The sequence below is a fragment of the Lissotriton vulgaris genome, chromosome 6 (assembly GCF_964263255.1).
Source record: "Lissotriton vulgaris chromosome 6, aLisVul1.2, whole genome shotgun sequence".
NCBI classification, from domain to species: Eukaryota; Metazoa; Chordata; class Amphibia; order Caudata; family Salamandridae; genus Lissotriton; species Lissotriton vulgaris.
This window is the reverse complement of record NC_141694.1, coordinates 1,166,948,965-1,166,973,870: the sequence shown is the minus strand read 5'-3', so window position 1 is coordinate 1,166,973,870 and position 24,906 is coordinate 1,166,948,965. Positions and strand designations below refer to the sequence as shown.

General features: G+C 45.2%; 1 protein-coding gene across 1 annotated transcript in view; it reads left to right on the top strand.

Moving 5' to 3' along the window:
- Nucleotides 1-24,906, top strand: part of WDR64 (WD repeat domain 64) — a 2,246,160-nt gene that overhangs the window by 174,246 nt on the left and 2,047,008 nt on the right. Inside the window, exon 4 of the mRNA XM_086925751.1 lies at nt 7,754-7,856. Coding sequence (XP_086781877.1) covers nt 7,754-7,856 — 103 coding nt within the window. The remainder of the gene's footprint in view (nt 1-7,753; nt 7,857-24,906) is intronic.

Here is a 24,906-nt window from a genome sequence, read left to right as displayed (position 1 = left end):
CAGTACTGGACAATAAATGACGAGAGAAATTAAATGGGGCTTGCATTTGGGGCATATGCATTCATTAGTCTAACAGGGTACACATGTGCATGACCACACAGTATTTCATACCCCATCTCGGGTTTGTGGTAACATCATCCTGTTGGAATATCATCCCTGCCCAAACAAAAATCTGAATTCCCCTCACGTTTGAAGAATAGGCCGTACAAGATAACTGGTCCCTCATCTTCGGAGTAGCCTGCTGTCTTCCCTCTAGGCAAGCGGGTTTCTTACATGAAGATTAAATGTACCTCATGCCATTTTTTACATTAGTTTATGGTATGTGTGATGGAGCAAGGATTCGCACGTAAAGTGACTTGCTTGGACTCAACCCTTTCAAAATAACTATTAATGTAATAATAATCATGTTTTGTGTACTAATAATTGCACCACACAATGTTATTAGCATCTAGGGGAAACTTGTTTATGTGCTTTTACTAACTATAATCCACTTGCATTAAAATGGCTGCTGCTACGTGGGATTTCCTACTGTGCATGCGTCTGTCATACTCACATGACATGACGTACTACCTTGCTTGGAGGGAAACTTTTGCTTCTGCGCACTAGAACTAAGATGGCTGCTTTGTGTTACAGCATGCATGAAGCTTGCACTGCTGCTTTTGCTAAGCTGTTTGTTCTGCCTAAACACTAAACGCAATACTTCAAATAAAATAATGGGAATAGAGTAGAGATAAGTGGTATACAGAATATTCATTTATTCTTTTTTCTAAAACTGTTTCTTTTCTACTTTGCTACTAGCTCATGTTTGGGTCTAAGATGTAACTGTAATTCCATTTTGCAACACACATCCGCACATGCGCACCAGAATCCAGAAACACTCGAGTCATGGCATTGAATGAATGCCAAGAACAGTCTTGACTGAGATGCGCCTGGGAACCTAACCTGATGACTCCAAGCGGAAGACAAACTGTTAACATTGTATTTTCTATAAGAACTTTCAATTGCTGGGTGGAATAAAAACACATGGGAAAATAAATTGATGTGCGGGAATGCTAATTTAAATATTCAGAAGAAAAGTATCAATTTGGTATGGTGTGATGACCTCTCCTCATCCTTTTGTCTAATCAAAATTGGGAATCCTTACACTTGCAACATTGGGGGTGTTACACTGCCCTGGAAAATAGTATACCTAGAGTAGGCTTAGCTAGTTAATTTGTCCGACTTGTCCAAATAGCTGACCTGTCACTGACCTAACGCACTCAATAGGCAATCGAGAACAGAGGTGTAGGCAGAGCACTTGTCAGAAGAATCGATAACCCAATCGGGGTTACTGGAAAGGGAGATTTGAAGACCCAAGCGGGGTTTGACTGTTGGCTGCAGAGAAAGTGCAACGCAGGCGTAGCACGTTAGCTGTGGGTGCCGGTCTTAGCCTGAGGTAGTCCTGTCTTGATCCAATTTGGTCTGTACCTGTCCTGATTCTGGTTTGAACCTATTCTTTCCTGCTGACACCTGCACTTTGGGATTCTGTCCTTTGATCCAGCCCATGGCCAGGTTGGTCATCACACCATTCTAGGTAAATATAATTAATGTGGGTTCGTCATTGTACTGTTTTCCTTTTTCTACCATCCCTGTGTTTCAATGCTTAATGAATGTTTCTCATTTCATCTTACCATAATCATATTCTTGTTGATTGAACAAGTTTCAATTAATGTAGTATGGACACTGATATTTACTAATTTACATTAGATAAAGAATTTAAACCTTTCCCGAGTCTGTGGTTATTATATGAGTGCAAATGTTATTTTACTACCTATTTTCTTGCTAACTCCCTTGATCCCTTAGGACTCTAGGTACCGGTGACTAGGATTGGTAAGTCAAATGGTATAGGTCCTGATTGGTAAAACAAACATCAGTATAAATGAGTGTAGGTTTACCTGTTCAATTGTTTATATAGTTTTTTATATGGGCCCAGGTTAGTATGTTAAGACCGGCAGGTGAACCTGCGCTCTATCATGTGGCCGGCCTGGTCAATCCTCTGATATGTCAAGTAATGATCTCTATATTTCTCCCAATTCCAGGAGTCATTATCATACGCAAGACTTGCCATACCCAGCTGTGCGGTCACTCCATTGGGAATCTCAGTCTATCCTGACATCCACTTCCCTTCATATTGTAAAGCTGTGTTGGAAAACTCAAGAGGTGGAACACATCTGATAGTAATTAGCTCTAAAAATAACAGGTATCCCTATTCCTGAATCCAAAAACAACAAAAGCCCACCCTGCTCCTGGATTGAATTTACTCCAACCTCAACCATAAAGATGAGCCACAAAGCTATAATGAACATGCTCTAAAATCAGGCGGGTTGTCATCACTCAACACAAAGCAGTGGAGGTAGCCCCTTAATGGGGATTATCTAGCTGGCCTGTGAACCCACTGAAACTCCCGGACCATCACCATTTACCTCATTCCTACTACATCAAAGTGTAAAGGGCCAGTAAATTAAAGTAGGGCCAACTTGAGTAGAGATAAAGCACAAGTGGGAACTCATCCATGAACATCACCATCATCTTATGTTCACAGTTTTAAGCTGACAGTGTCCAGACACTCTGTTGAAAGGGCTTGGTGCCCAGGGAAGTCAGCTCAGTTTCATGGCCATCAGCAGCACCTCCAGACTTCCCAGTTGCATGCTGAGGATCAGGTGGCTTTCTGTTATTTTCTTGGGAAAGTAAGATCCCCATCACCTCAGGTAACACAGTGTTCAGGTGGGGATCTTAGCACCTCTGGCACCCACAGCTTATGAGTCATTTTTGTAGATCAACAGGGCTTGCAGCATTCTGCTGAGCTACTTGGCTTTACTATTTGTCCTTTCCCAAGAGCAAATGCGCGCCCAGCTCCTCACTGTCCATGTCTTCTCTGCTCCTTTTGTGGATCCCGGAATTAGGATTCAGGAAACAGATCCCAGCAATGGCTTGCTTTTATCACAGCAATGAGTTCACTGAAGCCCCCTTCAGGACATTAAAGCTATCCGGCAAATTGGAACCACCGCTTTCTTTAGACTCCTGAACAGTAGAGGTGTGCAAAAATCAGTTTGCCACATAGAACATGGTGCAAGCAAGCTGTCTTCAAGGAGTCCAAGGCACCAGTTGCACATAGAGGCCTATTGGAGCCGGCAACATTTCAAGACTTATGTTCAAATGGCAGATGTAACAGAGGCTTCGCATTCAAGTGCTCCAGGGATTCCCAGAAGAAGATATGTGCCTTAAGATGAGGACAAAAGAATACTGTGAGAGCTGCCCCAAGGAAGCTCTGGCCTCAACCCAAACAAACATTGAGAAGCAGTGTAGACCTGCAGTAAATTTAAAGACCCAGGGCCAGACAGTCCAATCGGATTGACACACTTTATAGCTTGTAAGCATACTCGCCCTGTTTTTGGGAGGAATGTAATAGCTTCTAACAGGATATATGCTGCATTTTCTCAGAAAGTGCCAGAACTTCTCAAAAACACAGCTGAACTCTGAAGGGAAAAGTAACAGCACTTTCATAGCAGCACTTCTCTACTTGTATTTGGACAATACTTCTGCTTAATATTGATAATGCATTTTAATGGACTTGTACAAGCACTTTCCAGCAGAGGGACAGGAATCTCCATTGCACCTGTTAGAACTACTAAATAATTTACTCTGCAGCATTACATGCTTTTCATGAAACGTTATACCACACTAAGGGGGTAATTAGGATGGCGGAAAACCCGCCAGCTGTGCAGTGGCTTGCCTTCTGCCATCTGATTGCCAATTTCCTCCTGCCACATTATAATGGTGGGGGAATCGTTCCGCAAGTGTGGCAGGTGCAAAGACCACCCGCCATGCTTCCGCCACAGGAAATCGTTAGGATTGCCTGGAAGAGCGGACAGGACTTGGTAAATGGTGGCTGTGCCTAGCAGACACCAGCCACCAGATTACAATGCTGGCGTCAGCAAACCTTTCCATGGTGGTGTTACCGCCATGGAAGGGCTGGTGGGGAACGTGTTTGGGGGCCTTGTCTTCGGGGGGTGTTGCTGCACTGACCTCCTCTGCATTTCCCTGCACTTCGTTGCAGGCACCGCATGGTACCTGCCACGTAGTGCAGGGAAATGCACAGAATGACATTTTGACATTGCATAAGGTATTGCAGCCGGCAGCACCATCAGGCAATGTTAAATGCCCTGGAGGCGCCCGCTGTAGGAGAGTAGGATCTGCTTACTCTGGTTACCCCCACTTTTTGCTGGTGTTTCACTGTTTTTCAACTTTAGTCTGGCTGGGGCCCTGCTATCCAGGACCCCAGCCTTGCTGCTTCCTCTATAAATTGATTGCATGTACTTTAGGTACACTCCAGATTGGTTGCTGGGTAACCCTTGTGAGCTACTTGTATATAGTACCTTAGGTACTAAGGGCATAGGTACCCCAGAGGCCTACCAGGGGCTGAAGCATATATTATGCCAGTCCTGGGAAGCCTTCCAAAATGGCACCACAGGTCTGCTACTGCAACCTGGGTAAGTTGGCGCATGCGCCCCTTACTAAAATATAAGTTACCTATATCAACCTTTAATCACTGACACATATAAACCTATCAGTCACTGCTATGGCATGCCTTATCAATCCTGAAGGCAGAAAGCTTGGTTTTGTGTGAGAGGGTACCCATGCATGAGCCGGACCCCTCTGCAGCTTTCGGAATCAATTCTCTGATGCTGTTCTGTGATGCAGCCAGACCATAATCTTAAGTGCATTATAACCTTGCGGTAAATGCTAACTTTGGAATGGCTGCATGGAAACATGTCGTATTTGATGTCAAACACTTTGGAATACTAAGCACCCCCCACCCCCGGGGCAGAATTCCACCCTTCTAGAGGGAGAAGACATGTACACACTAACCTACCCTTTAATAGTTTAAAAGAGCCCCAGCATCACAAAATGGATGATGCAGCCACAGACACGAGTCTGACCTCATGCTGCTGGGTAGGCCTGGACAATAGGTTTCCTATCAGAGGGAGGTATAACCACCTCCCAGACAGGCTTTAGTGTATTGGTGCTGAGTAGGTGTATTCTTTCTTTTTTTTTTCTTACTTTATTCGGTAAATGAAAAATACCATAAAAGCAACAAGCTATTCAAAACAGGTCAAAGGTACAAACATAATAAGAATTAATAATACATCGTTTAAAATCCATATGATAGAATTTCCATCAATAGGTTAACAGAAAATGCACACTACATTGCGCCTGTCCCTCATCAATCAAATTTGTCTACAGACGTGGAAGCCATTCTTAAAAGTAATAGGTGATTGTAACAAGGGATCTACGAATTACCGCTACCCCTTGTATTCCTTAATATGAATGCAGCCCTTAAAAAGTTAATGATACAAAAAAGTGTAAAAGCATCTGGTGCCAATTTTCGAACTTTGACATTCTATTTTGTCTAGAAGATGGAAGAATCTCCCTTGGGGTCAAGGACTGACTCCCCTGTTGAAACAGGCACCAACAAAGCATCTTACCGGTCTGCATTTCCAAGTCTCCCGCCGGGTCCCAATGGATTTGCGACTCAGGACATAGACTTCCCGACTTCTCTGAGGCCTGACACGAAATTCCAGCAAAGCTGAGACCCGCAGCCCTCAAAAGTGACCTGGAACCAGAACTCCTGGACACAGTGCACATTTGCAAGTGGATCAACTTCCAGAGCTTTCCCGAAGTTGTGCATTGGGCTACTTGTAGTCCAAGCACTGTGCACCATTTTCACTGAAGATTGTGGGCCTAGACTCCACAAGTGTTCTGTTGGCCCGCTTAAAGCATTTCCACTTGAGGCTCCTTCACGATCCCTGATCTATCAACTGGTGGGTCCCCACGAAGGTAACTTGTCTGTTTCTTGGGCATTCCAGGTTGCTCCAGATGTGGCCTGGCCCTCTTAGAGTGGTGAGTCCCTCAGATTGTGCTGGTCTGCACCGGAGCCAATCTTTGCTTCTGCGTGGGTTGCTGTTGCCAAGGCTTGTTGGGTCCAATCCGGACACCGACACTGCCGCACTCGGCATTCTTCATGGGGCAGCTTTAATCCAGTGCATGGTTGTCTTCCATGCCTCCTGGTCCTCGTGGCTGAAGAGTCAAGCTTCACCTTCTTCATCTGAAAGCACCCGACATTGGTGGGCATCCGCTTATCGCCTTCCTGGTCACTGACAAGTGACCCAGACCATGTCCCCTCTCCTTTCACGTTCTTCAGATCTTCTATCCACCCTTGGATCCACCCGGACACTTTCGACTTGGTCGCCAGCAGCACTTTGCATTAGCTCGCCATTGACAACGACGACGAGACCCAACATCAAAAGACGCCTATGCACCGACTTCCCTGGGTGAGGTAACTCGAGTACTCCAGTGCTCCCGTGGGTATTGACTCTAGAAATGCCTAGTTCTAAAGGGGTTTGCTCCAGGTCCTCTACCAAGTGTCCTTAATCAGTAATTTTCCAACGACGACTTCCCCCGTAGAAGTTAATACTGCTTCGTGGCTGTTTTTAGACACTGCACGCGTCCCCGTGGGTCCCCTGTGTCACCATCTTGGGTGGATCCTGGTGGCCCCAGCAGTTCTGAAGGCTCTAGGCCTCGTATCTATGTCAATCGCGGTTCTTATACCACTTTCTTAATATATGGTTTGGTACGCCCCTAGGGCTCAACGTATATTGTGCTAATTTATTGTGTGCTAAATAAGTTTACTGTATGTACTTTTACCTATAGCCTCATAAAGAGACTAGAGAATGTGTTTAGAATAAATACATATATGTTATATATATACCTGGTGTGGTTCTCGTTTCATTTGGCCATTCATGAGATTATAGAGTGGTAAAACAAGCTGCTTTACATTCCTTTAAGACTTAGCCTGAAGGCTGCTCTCCACAGCTACCACTGGCATAGCTTTCTATATAGGTTGTCTTTAAACCTACCATCAATTAGGGTTGTATGGTCTGGTGCAAGGTACCCACTAGAATAGTGGACAGCATATACCAGGCCAACTTCTCACACCCGCCATACTGGTGGGCGCATTGTAATTGCAGTGGTGGGGCCGCCGCATGACTGGCGGGCGGTAGCAAACACAGCAATGATGGCGGTCCGCCCAGCATCGTAATCAACCCCTAAATTAGAGACACACTACCTTCCTCATGCACATCTTCTAACCTTGTTTTGTGATCACCCTTTCTGTTGGCAGCCAACCTTGTGTAACAACCGAACTATGGGCCTCACTCCTGTTAGGGGCTCCGTGACTAAGGATTTAAACAATATTGATCTTGAAAGAAAATTACAATCAAGCTTTCTTAAATTGTTTCTAATTTATTTGTGTTCAATACCATACATTTTTAGTTCTGGGTAATAAAATTGGTTTAGTAAAATTGTTGGTTGGTAACATTAAAAACGTATTGGGAGATAATTTTTGAGGGGGGGCCCGAAATTTCGACTGCCTTCGCAAGGGTTAATCCGACACTAAACTAGCAGTATTAACTTAGAATAGAAACGATTGTGATTTATAGCCTTATGAATATGCAAAGTGTTGTAGAAAAGTATATTAGAAGCAGGTTATTAAATTTAATATTACAAAAATTTGCACAGAATATAAAGGAAGGGTTATATTTCAATTAAGCCAAAAGTAGTTCCTTATGTCCTAAACTAATGAAGTTTTGAATGTCACGCAAAAGTTATCATAGAAGTGCAATCGTGTGTAACTTGAAATACGTGTTTTTTTCAGATTTTTGGATATTTCCAATCAGAGGAAACATGTTGCTCACAATTGGACGAAGTGACCTCGATTTTCATGCTTTCGAGAAGAGAGAAAATCGAAAATGGAACAGGTACCACATTTAATTTTTTTTTATTTAGTACATGATTTTATTGATTTCGAAATTAGTCGGGAGTGCAGGTAATACAAATTTGCTAGAGTAATGCCAAAAATTAACTGAGAAAACCAGAATGGAATAGACACGTTCACCTTGCACATTTTATAGTGCTGTAAAATTGATGTAATCTGTTTTGCAACTGCCAGTATAAAAGCACATTTACCTTTCGATTAATGGAGAAAACTGGAAGTGGTATTTTGTAACTTCACTTTATACTGAAGTAGGAATTACAGCACACACACTTATGCATCGTGGAGTGAAAAAGAACACCTTTGCGAAGACTATTGGCTCAATCATCCAAGGAGAAGGCAGTGAAATATCCAAAAATACTAACCGCAATCAAACTGAAGAAATGCTGCCTTTTCATATGGCTGGATTGTCATGAGTCTAATTGGGTGCTTTAGAAGTGTTTTGCGGGTAAGTAGCTACATCTTTTTTCCAAAAATAGTTACTACACTTTTTTGCTATTTGCTTTGATGATTGAGTGATGAGTGAGTCAAAGAGGTATTTAGAATTTTGGAAGTTTTGAAAGAAACAGAACTTTGAAATATTCCCATACACTCCTGCCCACGTAACCACTGGCCTGTGAAAGTCTCCCCCATCAGCCCACACTCAGAAATCACCGGTGGCTTCACCTTTTGACATCATTTGGAGAGGGTGGACAAAGAAACTCCACCACCCCGAACCCCCAATCATCAATATAAACACATAGAGGGGTGGGGAGGACTAAACCCAATACAGACGAAGAAAAAGACTATGAAAAATATATGAGTTTTTAAAAACTGCCCTCACTCACACACAAATGTGTGTGACATGCTTCCTCATCGGGTCTGCTTACAAAACGCCCCCGCATAGCCACGCAGGGGGCAGAGCGTAGGGAGGGGGAAACACAAAATACAGAACGAACAGAGACAAACAAATGTGACTGTCAGTGATCACAACAAAGTGTTACTATTTAGGACTGGGTGAGTGATAGACAAAAAGTGCAGTTAGGTAGTGCTCGTTAAAACTGGCTCATGGATGGATACCTGTTAACCCTTTATTCATAGGTTACACGGTCAGGATTAAAATATGTGAAGGATGAACAGTGTTTAGGCAGGAGGTCAAGATTCTCACTGATTTCCTCTTACCTCAGTTTGGCAAGTTAGAGGAAACCCACGTGGAAGGTACTTCCACCAACGTAGAATTTCATTACTATGAAAGAAAAAGAAGATACAAATAAAAGCCATTCATACGATATAATACAGTAAAATACTGTATATTGGGAGAGGTATCCCACAGCAAGCATTCGTATATATTGATGGTTCTAGAACCCCTGGCTCCCATTGGTACCCACAGGCAAGCATTATGTTCCAGTGGCATTATCTAAAACTAGTTGTTTTGTGTAACAATACCCCCCAGTCTGCATTTGACCGCTTATGTTAAAAATGAGACACGTGTCACAAAATATATATATGTGTGTGAAAAGGCAAGGAGATACGCTGCCATGTCCCACATATTTGATAAACGTTCCTTTGCGCATATGACATCACTATGTAGTGTACATATCAGCCCCACCCGATACTCTTGGTGCATGAGTGGCTTACCGAGTTTATTATCTCATAAGGCTTTTACTAGCGTCAGGCGGGCGATTTCCAAAGAACACAACCTGTGTTCGAAGAAAAACATACTCAATATACAAGGTGTTTCTGGTTCCCCAATAATGATACCTCAATTCTCTAAAAACTGCCTTTGTTATAAGTTATTCACTGGCAAAAATACGAACTTCCTAAATGCCATCTAGTCTTTGGTTAACCCTCCGTTTCAGTATATCACCGTCGATAGCATATAACACATCGGGAACTACCCGGGTCAACTATCCATCCGGGGCCCCAAAACACCCTCTTACTGTTCTGCTGGTAACTCCAGCATCACTTGTGTCCGCTCTCTGATCCGCCGTGAAGATATCGGCATGGAGCTGACTGCGCCATTTAACCACATGGCTGCTGGCCATTTCCCCCCCCCTGTGCTGGAAAATGCCATTTTAGTGGCACCATGACGAGCTCAGCTCGTCATCAGCACACGACACCTGTGGGTGATGACGAGCTGTGCTCGTCATCAGCATCGAAAGGGTTAAAGCAACTCGTTAGTTGATCCTGGGCGGCCAGAGCGTCACTTGTGAGCCCACGTCGAGGTGTCATTACGTGCGTGGTGCTGCCAGGAGATGTAGTTAGATCTTTACGTGAGTCCTGATGCCTCATCCCAGGCGGCTAAACGTCACGAGTGAGCCCACCTAGAGGCATCGTTACGGGCGCCGCTGGGAGAGGTGGTAATCCTTTAAAAACCCAATCACAGGGAGCGAATATTCCCACAATGCTCAGTAAAACAAGACTCCAGATGGGAGCATCAGTATGTGTACGAAGCAGGCATGATTTTCCAATTTATGTTACACATAGATAGGTTCTGGTGCATGATTAATTCACTCGTAGGCACATTACTGGGGTAAACAATATCCAAAAAAGAGCTGGCAGTCTCTGTACGCAGACCCGACGATGAAGCATGTCACACACATTTGGGTGTGAGTGAGGGCAGTTTTTCAATACTTATATATTTTTCATAGCCTTTTTCTTCGTCTGTATTGGGTTTAGTCCTCCCCACCCCTCAATGTGTTTATATTCACATTTTGACACTCATAGAAATGAAATATCTATGGCTATTTTCCAAGCCATTAACAGCGACAGTCCTGATTGCTTGGGTAACAGCTATTGACACAGCCAATATATCTGACATTGGCCAAAAACTAGTTTGTTTTGTTTTGTCATGCTTTTTGTAAAACTTTATCACAAAATTAATTATAAAAATAGCCGAACATGAATGCGCACACATGGGAGGCCTTCTGGATTTTTTTTTCATAAAGATATAAAGGAACATTCAAAGTTTTCCTCATGTGATGTACCGGCTTGCACCCACATACTTGGGCAGCCATCTTGGAGTGATATTCATTGCAGCAAAAACATTGAAAGATGGCCACCTATGTGTTCTCATGCACATGCATGTGTGCACATAGAGAGCCATCTATTAATTGTTTTCATTAAAGAAAAACAACAGTGATAGAGGTTGATCAGTGCTACAGACACAATGGAGAGGTGTCAATTTCTTGGAGTCCCAATCAACTGAGAAAGAATGGGCAGGAAGGTATGATGCAAGCCTTTTATGTGGTTGGCCGGTGGTGTCTAGCAGCTTGAGAAAGGATAGTAATTAGTATGACCAATAGTGTCAACAGCAACAGCAGGTAAGTCAAGGCTATTTCATTTGGATAAAGGAAGGTTTTGAAATGCAGTGGCAATAACGTATGATGCATGTGCAGTTTCCACTGATATCAGAGAGAAGTAGAGAGAATTAAGTTGGGTGTTAGACGACACATGTAGTATAAGATTCATGAAGACCAGTATTTTTAAAGTAAGAGAAGTTGAAACACCAAACAGTAGGTTGGGAGAGATAATGAGTTAGGAATTTTTAAGTGAGGTAGAACCACAGAAGACTTTAAAGTACATTGGAATGATGGCAAGTGTGAGGGAGCAGTTGGATAGAGGGGTTGGTCAAAAAAGCCTTGAAAGAGAGACCCTTGATTGGATGATCAGATGCCTGAAAGGAACAGATGGTATGGAAACAGAGAGAGAGGTGAACATGATTTGGAAGTAGGAGGACTTGGCATTGTTGAGAAATTGTGATAGGTTTCGAGTTTTGTGTAAGTTTTAGGCTTGAGTCAAACTAGGCTTGAGTCACTTTCTAAGGTCTGCTGTCATTTTAAACATCCTGGTTTGATGCTAGGAGAGCTCCAGATTTGTTGGATAGGTGTCAGCGGGGAAGCGGTGGATAGAGGACAGTATTTGTTAAAGCCTTTTACAGAGCATAGATAAATTGATGCATTGTTTTTTGGTTGAGGTGAGGTAATTGTGTAATTGATTCAAGAGTGCTGAGAGGCTGTCTGAAGATTGGTCCCTACTGGAGATGGGGGCATTAGAATGGGGAGGAAGCACAGGGGGAGTGTTGGTCTCAATGGAAATGATGTCATATCAAGATGGTGATGGGCTGATTCCAGATTTGAACCAAGTTACTATTTAGAAATTAATATAAAATCTGGAGGGGGAATTCATTTGTAGTCAGTTGATATGAAGTCTGTTTGATAAGTGAGTGATTATAAAGAAGTTGCGTTGTATATGTACGTTGTCATCAAATAATTGTGCCTGGAAGGTGGTAGAATGGCAGAATATTTGCCTTCAAGGGGTCAATTCCTGATATGCAGTAGTATTCAGAAGAGGATGGGAGTGTGGTTGATGAGGAGCTGGAGACAACTCGTGTAGGCCCCTTGCAGCTGTCACCTGGACAATATTAGTTTTGGATGTCTACTTCTGAACCTACTCCCCCACTATATATAGATGGGCTGCACAAAAATGAATTTATTATATTTGGGAATTCCAGCCCCCCCATGTGCAATAAGGAGGTGACAAGTCCAACTGGCCCCCTTGCCAAACGACCTTCATTAGCTTCCGTAAATGTACTCTAGTGCATTTTTCTCTCTTCCTGAAGGGTAGCACTTAAAAACATTAAACAAGTGTAGAATAATGAACATTTGGTTGCTGCTATTGTACTCTATGAAGGGGAATATTACGTATGGTACAAATGATTACACGTGACAAGGTTGATCCTAATGGTTTCCCTGAGTATTGGCATGGGAGCATTGTAAAGATTTCCCATCCTGGAGGTCAGATTTATTCTCAAAAGTCTAATCAAGTTATGGGGTACCTTTCTCGAGGTATGCTTCTGGGTTCCAGAAACATAGTCAATTGGTGGACAATTACTCAGAGATGTCGCAGTATTGATTCAGCAGATCCATCCACAGTGGAATCAATGAATCCAGGCCTCTGAGGGAGAACTTCATGTTGCATGCAAACAACAAGAGTTTGTGTTCCTCTGAACTGAATGAATTTTATACACTAATGAGGATAACACATGGATCTATGGCTATAATGAACTACAAGGAGAACAGAAGCACTCTAGGCCATTTGACACCTCTGATACATACCTACAGATAAGCGGAATTGGTTTGAGTGGGCCCCATTCACAATCACCCTAGCCTCTGGCATTTGATCACTCACTTTAGTCCTTGTCGTAGGAAAGCTTAATAAAGCTCAGCACAACATGCATACTCTTAGGCCCAGAGGAGGTTTACAAGGATCTAGATATTGCCCTAACATCTTCACTATTCCTAGCAGTTCTGAGTGGTCAGGCACCTCTCGCAGTTTGTACTGAGTAGCCAGCCCGGGTCAGCTTCTGCAAGCAGGAGAATATCACAGACCTGTGGGTCTGTATGGCGACCTCATTGCATCCATAGTATGGATACCATGTTGAACAGCTACTCATCACCTTTCTGTTGTTTGCTTTGTCAACAATTTCATTAAGATAAGCTAAGCGTCTGATATTATCAAAGGTATGCCTACCAACCTAGTTGCAAAGAGTTTCAAGTAGTCTTTACAGTCTTCAATAAGTAGGGAAATAGGACAGTGAGAAGCATTTATTGTCCTTTCTTTGCCCTTACTATGGATGATCATAATGTCATCCCCATCTATTGAAGGTTTCATTTTGTTGATGTTTTTAAAGGCTTTGTGTAGGATCATTATATCTGGGACCGGTTCTGATTGGAAGATCCTGTAGAATTTGCTGGGAAATTCATCAGGATATGGACCTTAGACTGACATCTTTCTAACCACTAGTTTGACCTCCTCTGTTGAGTGATAAAGGATTTTTGGATGACCAAGTAGATTCTTCCTTGCTCCCAAACCTTTAGTGATGCCCCAAGGGCAATCACTCAGGGTATCCAGCTTTTTGAGAGAAATGGAAAGAGTCAGTCCACCTACCTTAGGTCCAATTTCCTCTGTGAGGAAGTACAGCCAGTGAGAATATCAGGGAAGAAAAGACAAGGGAGGGAAAGAGAGGAAGAATGACAGAAAGAGAGATACAGACATATAGCAGCAGTTAAAGATCTTCCTCTGTGGTTTTTATCCACTCAGGGATCTTATCAAAACATGCTTTGCATTCATACAGGAATAAGATGTCAAAATCTTAATCAGACTGTACAGGGGAATATTAATAATTATATTTTAGAAATGTAACGAACATGCAAACAATACTTCACAAAGACGTTTTCATGACACTTACTGGTTTCCCTTTCAATTTCCATGGTTAACCTATGGAGACCTCCACAGGAGAGAAATGGCTGTATTGAGAAAGACAGTCAGAACTGAGTAGAATCAATTTGCAGAAATACAGATAGCACTCATTGGAATCCAACGGAAAAAAAACAAAAAAAGGTGATGGTTGCAAAGGTAAGAAAGTTAACAAGCCCCACAATATGAAGAGCTGCCAGGCATAGGCACTCATAGGCACTCACTCTGTGTCCTAAATGATGTTCGACCAAGTGTGACCCAGAGTCCCTTGCTGTCACCTGGAACCAATAGCAAGTGCAAGTCTGTTGGTTCCTTAATCAGTGTGAGAACGCCGCACCTGAGGGAGCGCTGCATCCAAGCCACTGCCACCTATCAAGACTGAGGCAGAGCTGCGCCCTACAGAATGTTGCTCTACAGGGAGAGCGCTACCACAGGAGAGCGGAGAACACCTCCACGGCCCTGCGCTGAACGGAGTACGGAGGGGCAAGCCACCTTCCTGCGCCGCAGGGATTCCTGTATAAGGTTTTCTGCAGGTTGGCCCGGTGGCAGCAGCCGCAGCCACAGCTGTGGACGCTGCTCCTACCTGCGGGGCCAGGGTGCCAGCAGATGGGTTCCTTCAGCTGAGCTCCTGAAGTCTGATTCCTGTGACTTCTCTTTCTCCTGCAGATTGACTGTTGCAGATGGCCTGGGCCCTGAGGCTGAAGTGGAGTGATTGGCATTCAGGAGACATCTGTTCCGATGATCGATTGGTAACCCTGCGAACAGCTGACTGTTCACTGATCACTGCTGTGAGAGTGAGCGGGGTTGCAGCCGGAGCAGAGCTAAGTGGGGGGCAGGAATCAGTGTCAGCGCCGGAGTGGGGATGCTCTCTGCATGTCTCAGCTTGCCCTAACCCCAAACCCACATGAGAGCCTGAGGCCTTGAGGGCATTGCGGGGGCAGCATTGAGGCAGAGCATGGTACGGCTGTTTGGTGCAAGAGGTTCCTACTCTCAGCGTGTGTCTCCACAGCTCCATCCTGCACGATTACCCATGCAGGACATGGCAGGACACGGCCAGCCAGAAACCCAGTGAAGCTCTCAGGAGGAGCACAGAACGACCAGGTTGACCTTGTGTCTGCCCCTCCTCTTTCGACACCTCTGTCTGCACCGCCAGTTCCTTTGTGCCTTTGTAAGCAGCCAGGATTTGCAGGATTTCCTGCAGGATTCCCTGCATAGGCTTTCTCACCCAACCATTGCCCATTGCGCAACCACCCAGCCTTGCCGCCGCTGGAGCCTAAAGCGGCTGTGACTAGGGCTCCCAAGTTCATGAAGCTCTACAAAAAAAAAAACACTTTTTGAGTGTGAGAGTCGTACTCAGTTCTCGCGGAGAGTGACCCCCGACGAGCGGTGGAGGCGGCCTAGCCAGTTCCGAGTGCATCCTGCGGCTTGCCCAGTTGTGCCCCACTCGCTTGAACTCCACCCACACCTCTTTTGCTTCATTCTCTGGACTGTAACCTACCCTGCAGATCATCCATTTCGCAGACCCCACGTCTACCTCTGTCTCCTCTGCAGGCAGCGACAAGAGATAAGAGCAACAAGCAAGCCATGAGCCGCACCACACCGAATTTCAAGGGGCCTGGGTCCGCTCAGGTAACAGGGGGCGGGAGAGGTTGGAGTTTTTGTCTGCTTTAAGGAGCAATAAGCCCCACAAGTGCTACTATTGACCACAGTGCTGCTGTGCAACACCCTGCATAAAAAATCTTCACTCCCCTAACTCTTCAAACACCTTTAAGGCCATGAAGTTGGAAGTCCCTTATAATCACAGCAGGGGACAGAGAGAGTCGGCACAAACTGTGAGTCTATAGGAACAGGGGAAAAGAAATCTAACCACCAAAACCAAAGCTGGGTGAGGCAGGCTGACTACACAATACCAACATTAGCGACGCAGCATAGACAAAATCCAGTACTTCTAGTACAAAGGAGGCAGGCAAGCAGGAACAAAATATAAAGGCAAAAGGAGATAGACAACTCTAAGCAAAACATCAAGGCTTTGCTCACAACATAAGAATCTTAAGAACTACAAGGAACTTCAAGGAACCATAAGGGTACAAGGACCCCAAGGAGATGAGATCAGGGAAAGAGAGACAGGTTCTTACATCTATACTTAATAAAAGGAAATAAAAGAGCAAAGGCTTAAATGAAACAGTCAACAGGGAGAATTTATTGATGGCAGGGAGCACACATCATCACCAGATTCTGGTAGACGTTGCCCCCATTCAAATGGTAAGAACTGCTAAAAGATCTACACATAATTCTCATTTACGAGGGATGCGGGGAGAGCTTTCTGCATAAGCAACACAAGTCTCAACAGCCGCCCCTCCCCTGTGTGCCCAGTGACAATCAACCATACCTCAAGGCAGAAATGCCAGATCAAGGGAAAGAAGAGAACAAGAACAGAGCTATATACACTCTATGTTCAGAAGGTCATCAAGGGGGGCCAGTCACAATGGATATAAACATCGACTTAACAAATGGAGACCGCACCAGATCTATCCAAACTCCCATAATGATAGATGCACCTGAGGCAAATCAGACAATATTAACAGGTGTATTCTCAGTACAGACCGAGCCTGGCACAGGTCTAACACTCAAACCAAATGTCGTAATTCTACCAGGAAAAACAAATTCCACCCTCAACAATATTACTCAAAAAGTTCAAAAAGCTTCAACGATTGCCTCCACGTTAGCACACAACAAAGTCATGCATAATGAGGAACAGAAACAAACCTACTATCTAGTGCCACAGCCCAAAGAAGCCGAACGACCCAAGCCACTTCAGCCCACGGCGGGCCTGGAAACACAGTGAACCCTAATCAGCCACAGTGGGGCAAGAAACTCACCGAGTAACAATAATAGAGGAATACAGTGGGATAAGCCCCCCAAAACCGATTGCTTCAATTTTTACACTCTCAGCTCTCCCGCGCACCGCTCAGTCAATCACATAGCTGCACAAAAGTCAATAATAGGGACTTAGAAATGTGAAGCACAGAACATCCCAACAGTGACACAGCCGGTAATCTGGCCATAACAAATCATGAACAAGATCGGGATGAACTTCCCCACTCCTCTGGCTCTGGGCAGGCAAAGGTCAATCACGCCCACCAAATTCACACCAAAGGGGCAAATCGATTAGACACAGGGAGGCTCTGGTAATCTTTATTGGACACCATGCAGCTATCCATCAAGTCAATGCAGTATCACTCACACAAGAAGGACATTCAACTATCTATTCGGTATCTATCTATACTCGGTAGCCATTCATGTCTCAAATATCGACAGCAGACTAGCGTACATGAATAATTTGAACAAAAGCACTCAGGCAGACACGCAACTAACCCAAACACACTGTGCCTGCTTTGCCATAGTCAATAAACTTTCCACCCTCCCGGAGGTAATGGGGGGCCTCCTAGCAGACATCAACATAATATAAAATAGTCCAAGCATAATACCCCAAGAGGCTCACATAAATGGCCCTATAAAGGGATCAACCTGCAGCAAGGAGGCTATGACCAACAAAGAATGGGAAAAAGGCCCCCCAAAGGATTCCCACAATGAAACACAGATACGTAACCATTCAAATGCCAGACTGATAAGCTCTGCCAGCACAACAACTGATCTAATAAGTGAGTAAGCTAGGGCTGAAGGGTACAACAAATACTACAATGCAAAAGAACAAAATAGGGACCCAGAGCACAGCTATCATATACAACTGGAGCAACCTTCACTAATAAACCCTGAAATAGAAGCATGAGAGCTGTCCAATGTTGCAAGAAAAGAGGATCCAAAACAGAGTTGCAAGCAGAGAGGAAAACTGAAGAAGAGAAGACAAGGAACTTAATGGACTACTTCTATACAGATAGTACAAGATTTGGGACAAAAAGCCCAGCTGACATTTAAACAATGGAAGTATTTTCTCCAAAGGGAGACAATAAAGTAAGCAAACACAAGGAGATGATGGACGGAGCGCTGAAGCTTTTCAGACTCTCACGCCCAGTAACAGATCTGTGTTGAATCAATTATCGTTCTATAGCTCACTTTGACACCACAGTTCAGACACTGCTATGTATATGCATGTAAATAATTATTTTTAAAAGCAGTCTCTGTCTCTATAATGGGCTAGGATTGTTTTTAAAAATGCTCAATAGGCAGAGAATGTAAATGCTGGAGGAGAGGTCTTTGCATGGGGCTTGCAAAATTCCCTATGCCTCATAATTGTTAATGAAGTAGAAGGTATTGCAGCATCCTGTTAATGTGAATTTTGTGATGTGGTGAGTAGTACATCATTCACAATGAAACACAGATTACATACCAGTCAGTGTGCAAAACAAAACTCAATTTAATTTGTGGATTGGGTTTCTTAGTTGGATCTAAAATTGTAGTGATCTTGACCTTGCCATTTTTGCAAGAAGTCCCTGGTTTTGCCTCTCTTTTCTCGAAAACAGTGTCTCAATGACAGCAATACCCTTTCAGACTTGATGGATCTTATTCAGTTAATCCCTTTGTCCTCATCAAAACACGTGTACTTTTTTCTACCCTTAGATTACTTCAAAGCTATTTTATCTTTCTTCAACTCCTTTTCCAAATGGTCTAGCAGCAGAGCTTTTTCTCTGTAGGAGGCAGCTGTCATTGATATTACATTTTCTCTGAGCACTGCCTTCATAACATCCCATATCGTTGCTTTCGAGATACCTTGTGTCAGGTTGTAATGCAAGTGTTCCCTAAATGCTAAATTGAACTTGGCTCTATTAGCTATAACCTTCAGGAGATACTTTTATTGTCTCATCCTTATGTTCTTAGGGATACCCCATGGACCACTGACAGAAATATGTGGTCTGATATAGTAATTGAAATTATAGTGGCTTTACCCAATTTCCCTGTTTCAGAACAGAATGTGGCCAATCATTTAGAATGAAAGATACATATGGTAGTACGCATGGAATTCCTTTCTCCCAAGTGTGACTTCCTGAAAATATTTTCTAATTCTAGATCCAACAATGCCTGCCTCAACTCAATAGTTGATATTTTTGTTAACAATGCTCCACCTTTTGACTTATCTTGAACCACAGTCCAGCCCGAACTGCCAAGCCATGCCTTCCCTGGACCAGAAACAAGCTTCTTAGGACCGGTTTCTGGCATTACAGCCGTCCTCAGCCAGGCTTGCTTGAATCCAGTGGCAACGTGAGCAAGGGACTCACGTCTGAGCATACCCTGCCAACTTATGGCGAACAAAGCGGTACAAAAGGGGGTGGTGATGGACGGAGCATCTAAACCAATGGCTTGGCAGTTCGGGCTGGACTTTTCCCATGAAGCACAGGGTCAGACTGATTTGCATATGGCCATGTCTGAACTGGGGTGGCTGAGTGAGCTAAAGAATGGTGATGGATTAAACCCAGATCAGTTGACTGGGGGTGAGTGTTTGATTTGCTCAAGACTCCGTCCATCATCCCCTTTTGTATAACTTTCTAAAAGTGGCATTTTCAGAAGTGTGACTTAAATCCACCTTTATCATTAAAGAGGATTGTGAATTACAATTCATTTGAGTACAAACAGCTCATCTCTACTTGCTTGCAATCCAAAGTTTGCACTTATTAAATGTAATAAGGTAACCCAGTGTTAGTCTATGGGAGTGAAAGGGCTTACAGTAGTAAAAAATTATTTTAGGAGTTTTTCACGACCAGGAATTGTAAAACGAAAAACCACATATCCTACTTGTTAATTAAAATGCACCTCTGAAGTGTGACTAATATGTTTTAAAAAGGAAGGATTAGGCCTGGCAAAAGGTGTATTTTGCAGGGTAATATGTCAGTTTAAAACAGCACAACAGGCTACAGTTGCAGGTCTGAGATACGTTTTAAAGTGCAAGGTTAGTGGGTGGGAGAAATAGTGTTGCAGGCCCACTAGTAGAATTTAATTTACAGGCTGTATATACACGTAGTATCATATGCTAGGGACTTACAAGTAAACTTAATGTGCAGGTCAGGTGTAAGTCCATTTCACCATGTTTTAGGGAAAGGCAGAAGCACTTCAGCATTGGTTAGCAGTGGTAAACTGTGCAGGGTGCTAAAGCAAACAAAACAAATCCAGCAATAGTGGAGGAGCATAGGTTATGTTATGTTATGTTATGTTATAAGTTATTTCTATAGCGCACGGCTACTCCGAAAGAGTGTCCCGGCGCTTTATTTAGGCAGCTCAGTGTAACAACATAACACCATAAAACAAAGACAGAAAAGGAAAAAAAAAAAGACAACCTAAAGGTTAAAAAGCCAGGTCTTAAGGCTCTTCCTAAACAGGAGCAAATTGGGGGTGCGCCGCAGGGCCAGAGGCAAGGTGTTCCACAAATGAGGGGCCCTTAAACCAAAGGAGCGACCCCCGGTGCAGGCCTTCCTCACTCGGGGGACCACGGCCAGAAACAAAGATTCCGACCGCAGAGATCGCCTGCGCTGTAGGTACCTTGCTCCCGCACCAAAAAGCGCTTTGTGAGCTAGGGTCAATGCTTTAAACATAATCCGCTTCCGGATGGGCAGCCAGTGAAGCGACTGCACCAACCCAGATACTCTCGCTCGCTTATGGAGGCCGAAAATGGCACGGGCCGCAGAGTTCTGCACAACCTGCAGCCACTGAACAAGATGGTCCGGAAGACCTAAATAAAGGACGTTGGCATAGTCCAATCTGGAGCCAATTAAGGCTTGCACAGTAATCTTTCTATGCTCCTCTGTGAGCAAAGGTAGGAACTTCCGGAGCATCTTCAGAATGCCAAAGCACGTGCCCGTCAGACCAAGAATATGTGATCTCAGCGTCATTTTATTATCAATCTTAACTCCCAGATTTTTTGCCACCTGGGAAGCCTGAGCAGGGGGACACATATCCATTGGCCACCAGGCCCGCCAATCAGGGTCCGAGGCACAGCCAAAAAACAGAACCTCCGACTTGTTGGAATTAGCTTTGAGGCTGTTCCGCTGAAACCAGTTGAAAACCATCCCCAAGCAGCCCCGAATGCTGTCTCCATCAAAAGCCTGATCTTTCCTACACATGAAGAGCAATTGAGTGTCATCTGCGTAGGACACGATCTGGGCCCCAAAAGACTCCACCAGTGCCGCCAAAGGTGTCATAAAGATGTTAAAAAGAGTCGGGCTCAACACAGAACCCTGCGGAACTCCGACTCCAAAAGGCGGCATCTCAGCGGAGCTCGGGGAGGCCCAGACCATTTGTCGGCGGCCCTCAAGAAAAGATGTAAACCAATTGAGCACCGTCCCCCTCAGACCGATGTCAAAGAGCCTGGCGAGAAGCGCCTCATGGGGAATGGTGTCAAAGGCCACCGACAGATCAAGCATGACAAGCATGGCCTTGCCTCCTGAATCCAGTGTCTCCCTGATAACCTCTGACACCTCCAGGAGTGCCGTCTCCATGCTTAAATTAGGACGGAAGCCAGATTGCGAGGGTGCAGAAGGTCATTCGATTCTAGAAAACTAGACAGAACGCCATGCACATGCTTCTCTGTGATTTTAGCCAGCGCCCGGAGAAGGGAGATCGACCTGTAGTTAGCCAGCACCTCTGCGTCCAACCCAGGCTGCTTGAGGAGGACAATCACCATAGCCCTTTTCCAGGACCGCGGGACCCTCCCCTCACTTAAAGAAAGGTTCAAGAGAGGGTTGACCAATGGGTTAACCACAGCCGCCATCCTGGCCAAAAATATGTCCGGGCAAGGGTCTAATGGTGAGCCCGATTTAAGATTGGTCAAGAGTGCGAGGGAAGCATTGGTGGAGACGGAGGGAAACTCCGCCAGAGCAGCATCCCGAATGGACGATGGAACTAATCCAGCCACCATGCAGGAAAACACATCAGTTGGCCTCTCTATGAAGGAGTCCTGGATCAATATGATTTTGTCAGTAAAGAACTTGGCTATATCACAGACCCATGACTCGGGTGGCGCTATTTGAGGCAAGTTGGATCTGGGGGCCGTAAACTCCCTCACCACGGTAAAGATGTCTTTGCATGAATTCGAGGCAGCCTCTATCCTCCTGGCGAAATAATCCTTTTTCTCACGGAGAATGTCGCGATGGTAGGCTTTGACCGCTGTCCTGTAGGCTAGTTTGGCCTCCCCATCATACTGAAGGCGCCACGCCCTCTGTGCCACCTTACACTGGCTACGAGTGGCACGCAGAGCCTCAGTGAACCACGGCGCAGAGACCCGCTTCGCCGAGGCCCACGGTGCCATTGCGGGGGCTAGCTCATTCAGCCTCTCCAGCAGCCGCACCTGCATGGCCTCTACGTCCAGCTCTAAATCACCTGAAAAAGGCCACGGATGGTCCACAAGAGCCTGAGCTAGCAGCTCGGGAGTCACTCTGTGCAATGCCCTTGCAACAGAGCCATGCTGTCTGGGGGCACTGCTGGGTAATTGCTCACTCCCAAGTACGGAAAACCTGGCCAACCGGTGGTCGGTCCAGAGTACCAGGAGAAGCTCAATATCCTCTAAAGGGACCGAGGAGAAAATCTGATCCAGGGTATGTCCCTTGTCATGTGTGGGACCCACAAGAAAAGGCACAAGGCCGAGCGGAGCCGTAATATCAAGCAATTTGTTCGAGTCCGAGTCCTCATCCACATCCATGTGAAAATTAAAATCTCCCACCAGCAAACAATGCCGCGCACTTAAAGCCAGTCCAGAAATGGCGACCTGGAGGTCCTCGAAAAAAGAACCCACTGGTCCCGGAGGTCTATATACCAGTAGCCCTTTCAAAGCCTGTTGCGGGGTCAATCTAATAGTAAAGGCGAGGGAGTCAGATCCTGCGATTGGGTCCAAGGGAAGAATCGAGCATGAGGCTATCTTCTTCACTACCACGCCACCCCCCTCCCCTTCCCTTGGCTCTATCTTGACGAAAGATATTGTAGTCTGGAGGAATAGCCGCCAGAATGTCTGGGTTGGACGTCTCCCCCAGCCAAGTTTCAGTCAGCAGAAGACATAGCGTTTTTTTCCTAACAAGGAGATCAAAGATCTCCAGGGCATGCCTTCCTACTGATCTCGTGTTGAGCAATAGGCATGTTTCACACGATCCTCACCTCTCCGCAGTGAGGCGGCGGGGACATAGATAGGTTGAGGTTCCGTGACAATTAAAGTGGTGTTTTCGACTCGTTCGAATATGGACGAGTTTGGTATCTATGAACCGCAAATGACGAGTTTAGTGGGTGTACGCGTTTTCGCTACGCTGGCCTGAACCGTTCGTCTTATTCGTGGGTTTCTTCATCTGAACCCACGGGTTCCATTTTAGATACAGCAGCCATTTTGTCTCTTGCCCTCAAGTAGCCAGCAAACGGACACTGTCCGCTTCGTGACCCTGGGATTCCCAAGCTCTTGCGGAAGACACGTGTTCCTTTGAGGGTGTCTTTATGACGAGGGGGATGACACTGCAACGGCAGATGGCACCGCTCGAGACTCATCTTGCCGTGCCGGTCTAATGTTTCAGCCGTGCATTCATTAGGCATGTCTCCTTTGATCCTGCAATCGTGTTTCCGATATCACCCCCTTACACTCTTTTCAATCTGTTGACTATCTTCGTCTTCCCTTGCACCTGTTTCTGACTCTTTCCTTAACTGGTTTACAGCCGGAATGGAATGTACTTAATGGTGGGATAACGTACTTTTACAGTTGGGAACCGGCGATGCTGCTGTAATTATGTTCCGGGACCCTGAATACATGAAAGCAACCCTTTTGAAGTTTACTGTGGGAACTGAGTTGTAACCTTTTGTTCGCCATGTTGTGCTATGACAGAAATATGTGTAAAAGGAGCGATCCACAGTTGCAATTTGAAGCAGTCTCCTAGAACCTGCATGCGTTGTTGTTGTTGTCATAAAGATGTTAAAAAGAGTCGGGCTCAACACAGAACCCTGCGGAACTCCGACTCCAAAAGGCGGCATCTCAGCGGAGCTCGGGGAGGCCCAGACCATTTGTCGGCGGCCCTCAAGAAAAGATGTAAACCAATTGAGCACCGTCCCCCTCAGACCGATGTCAAAGAGCCTGGCGAGAAGCGCCTCATGGGGAATGGTGTCAAAGGCCACCGACAGATCAAGCATGACAAGCATGGCCTTGCCTCCTGAATCCAGTGTCTCCCTGATAACCTCTGACACCTCCAGGAGTGCCGTCTCCATGCTTAAATTAGGACGGAAGCCAGATTGCGAGGGTGCAGAAGGTCATTCGATTCTAGAAAACTAGACAGAACGCCATGCACATGCTTCTCTGTGATTTTAGCCAGCGCCCGGAGAAGGGAGATCGACCTGTAGTTGGCCAGCACCTCTGCGTCCAACCCAGGCTGCTTGAGGAGGACAATCACCATAGCCCTTTTCCAGGACCGCGGGACCCTCCCCTCACTTAAAGAAAGGTTCAAGAGAGGGTTGACCAATGGGTTAACCACAGCCGCCATCCTGGCCAAAAATATGTCCGGGCAAGGGTCTAATGGCGAGCCCGATTTAAGATTGGTCAAGAGTGCGAGGGAAGCATCGGTGGAGACGGAGGGAAACTCCGCCAGAGCAGCATCCCGAATGGACGATGGAACTAATCCAGCCACCATGCAGGAAAACACATCAGTGGGCCTCTCTATGAAGGAGTCCTGGATCAATATGATTTTGTCAGTAAAGAACTTGGCTATATCACAGACCCACGACTCGGGTGGCGCTATTTGAGGCAAGTTGGATCTGGGGGCCGTAAACTCCCTCACCACGGTAAAGATCTCTTTGCATGAATTCGAGGCAGCCTCTATCCTCCTGGCGAA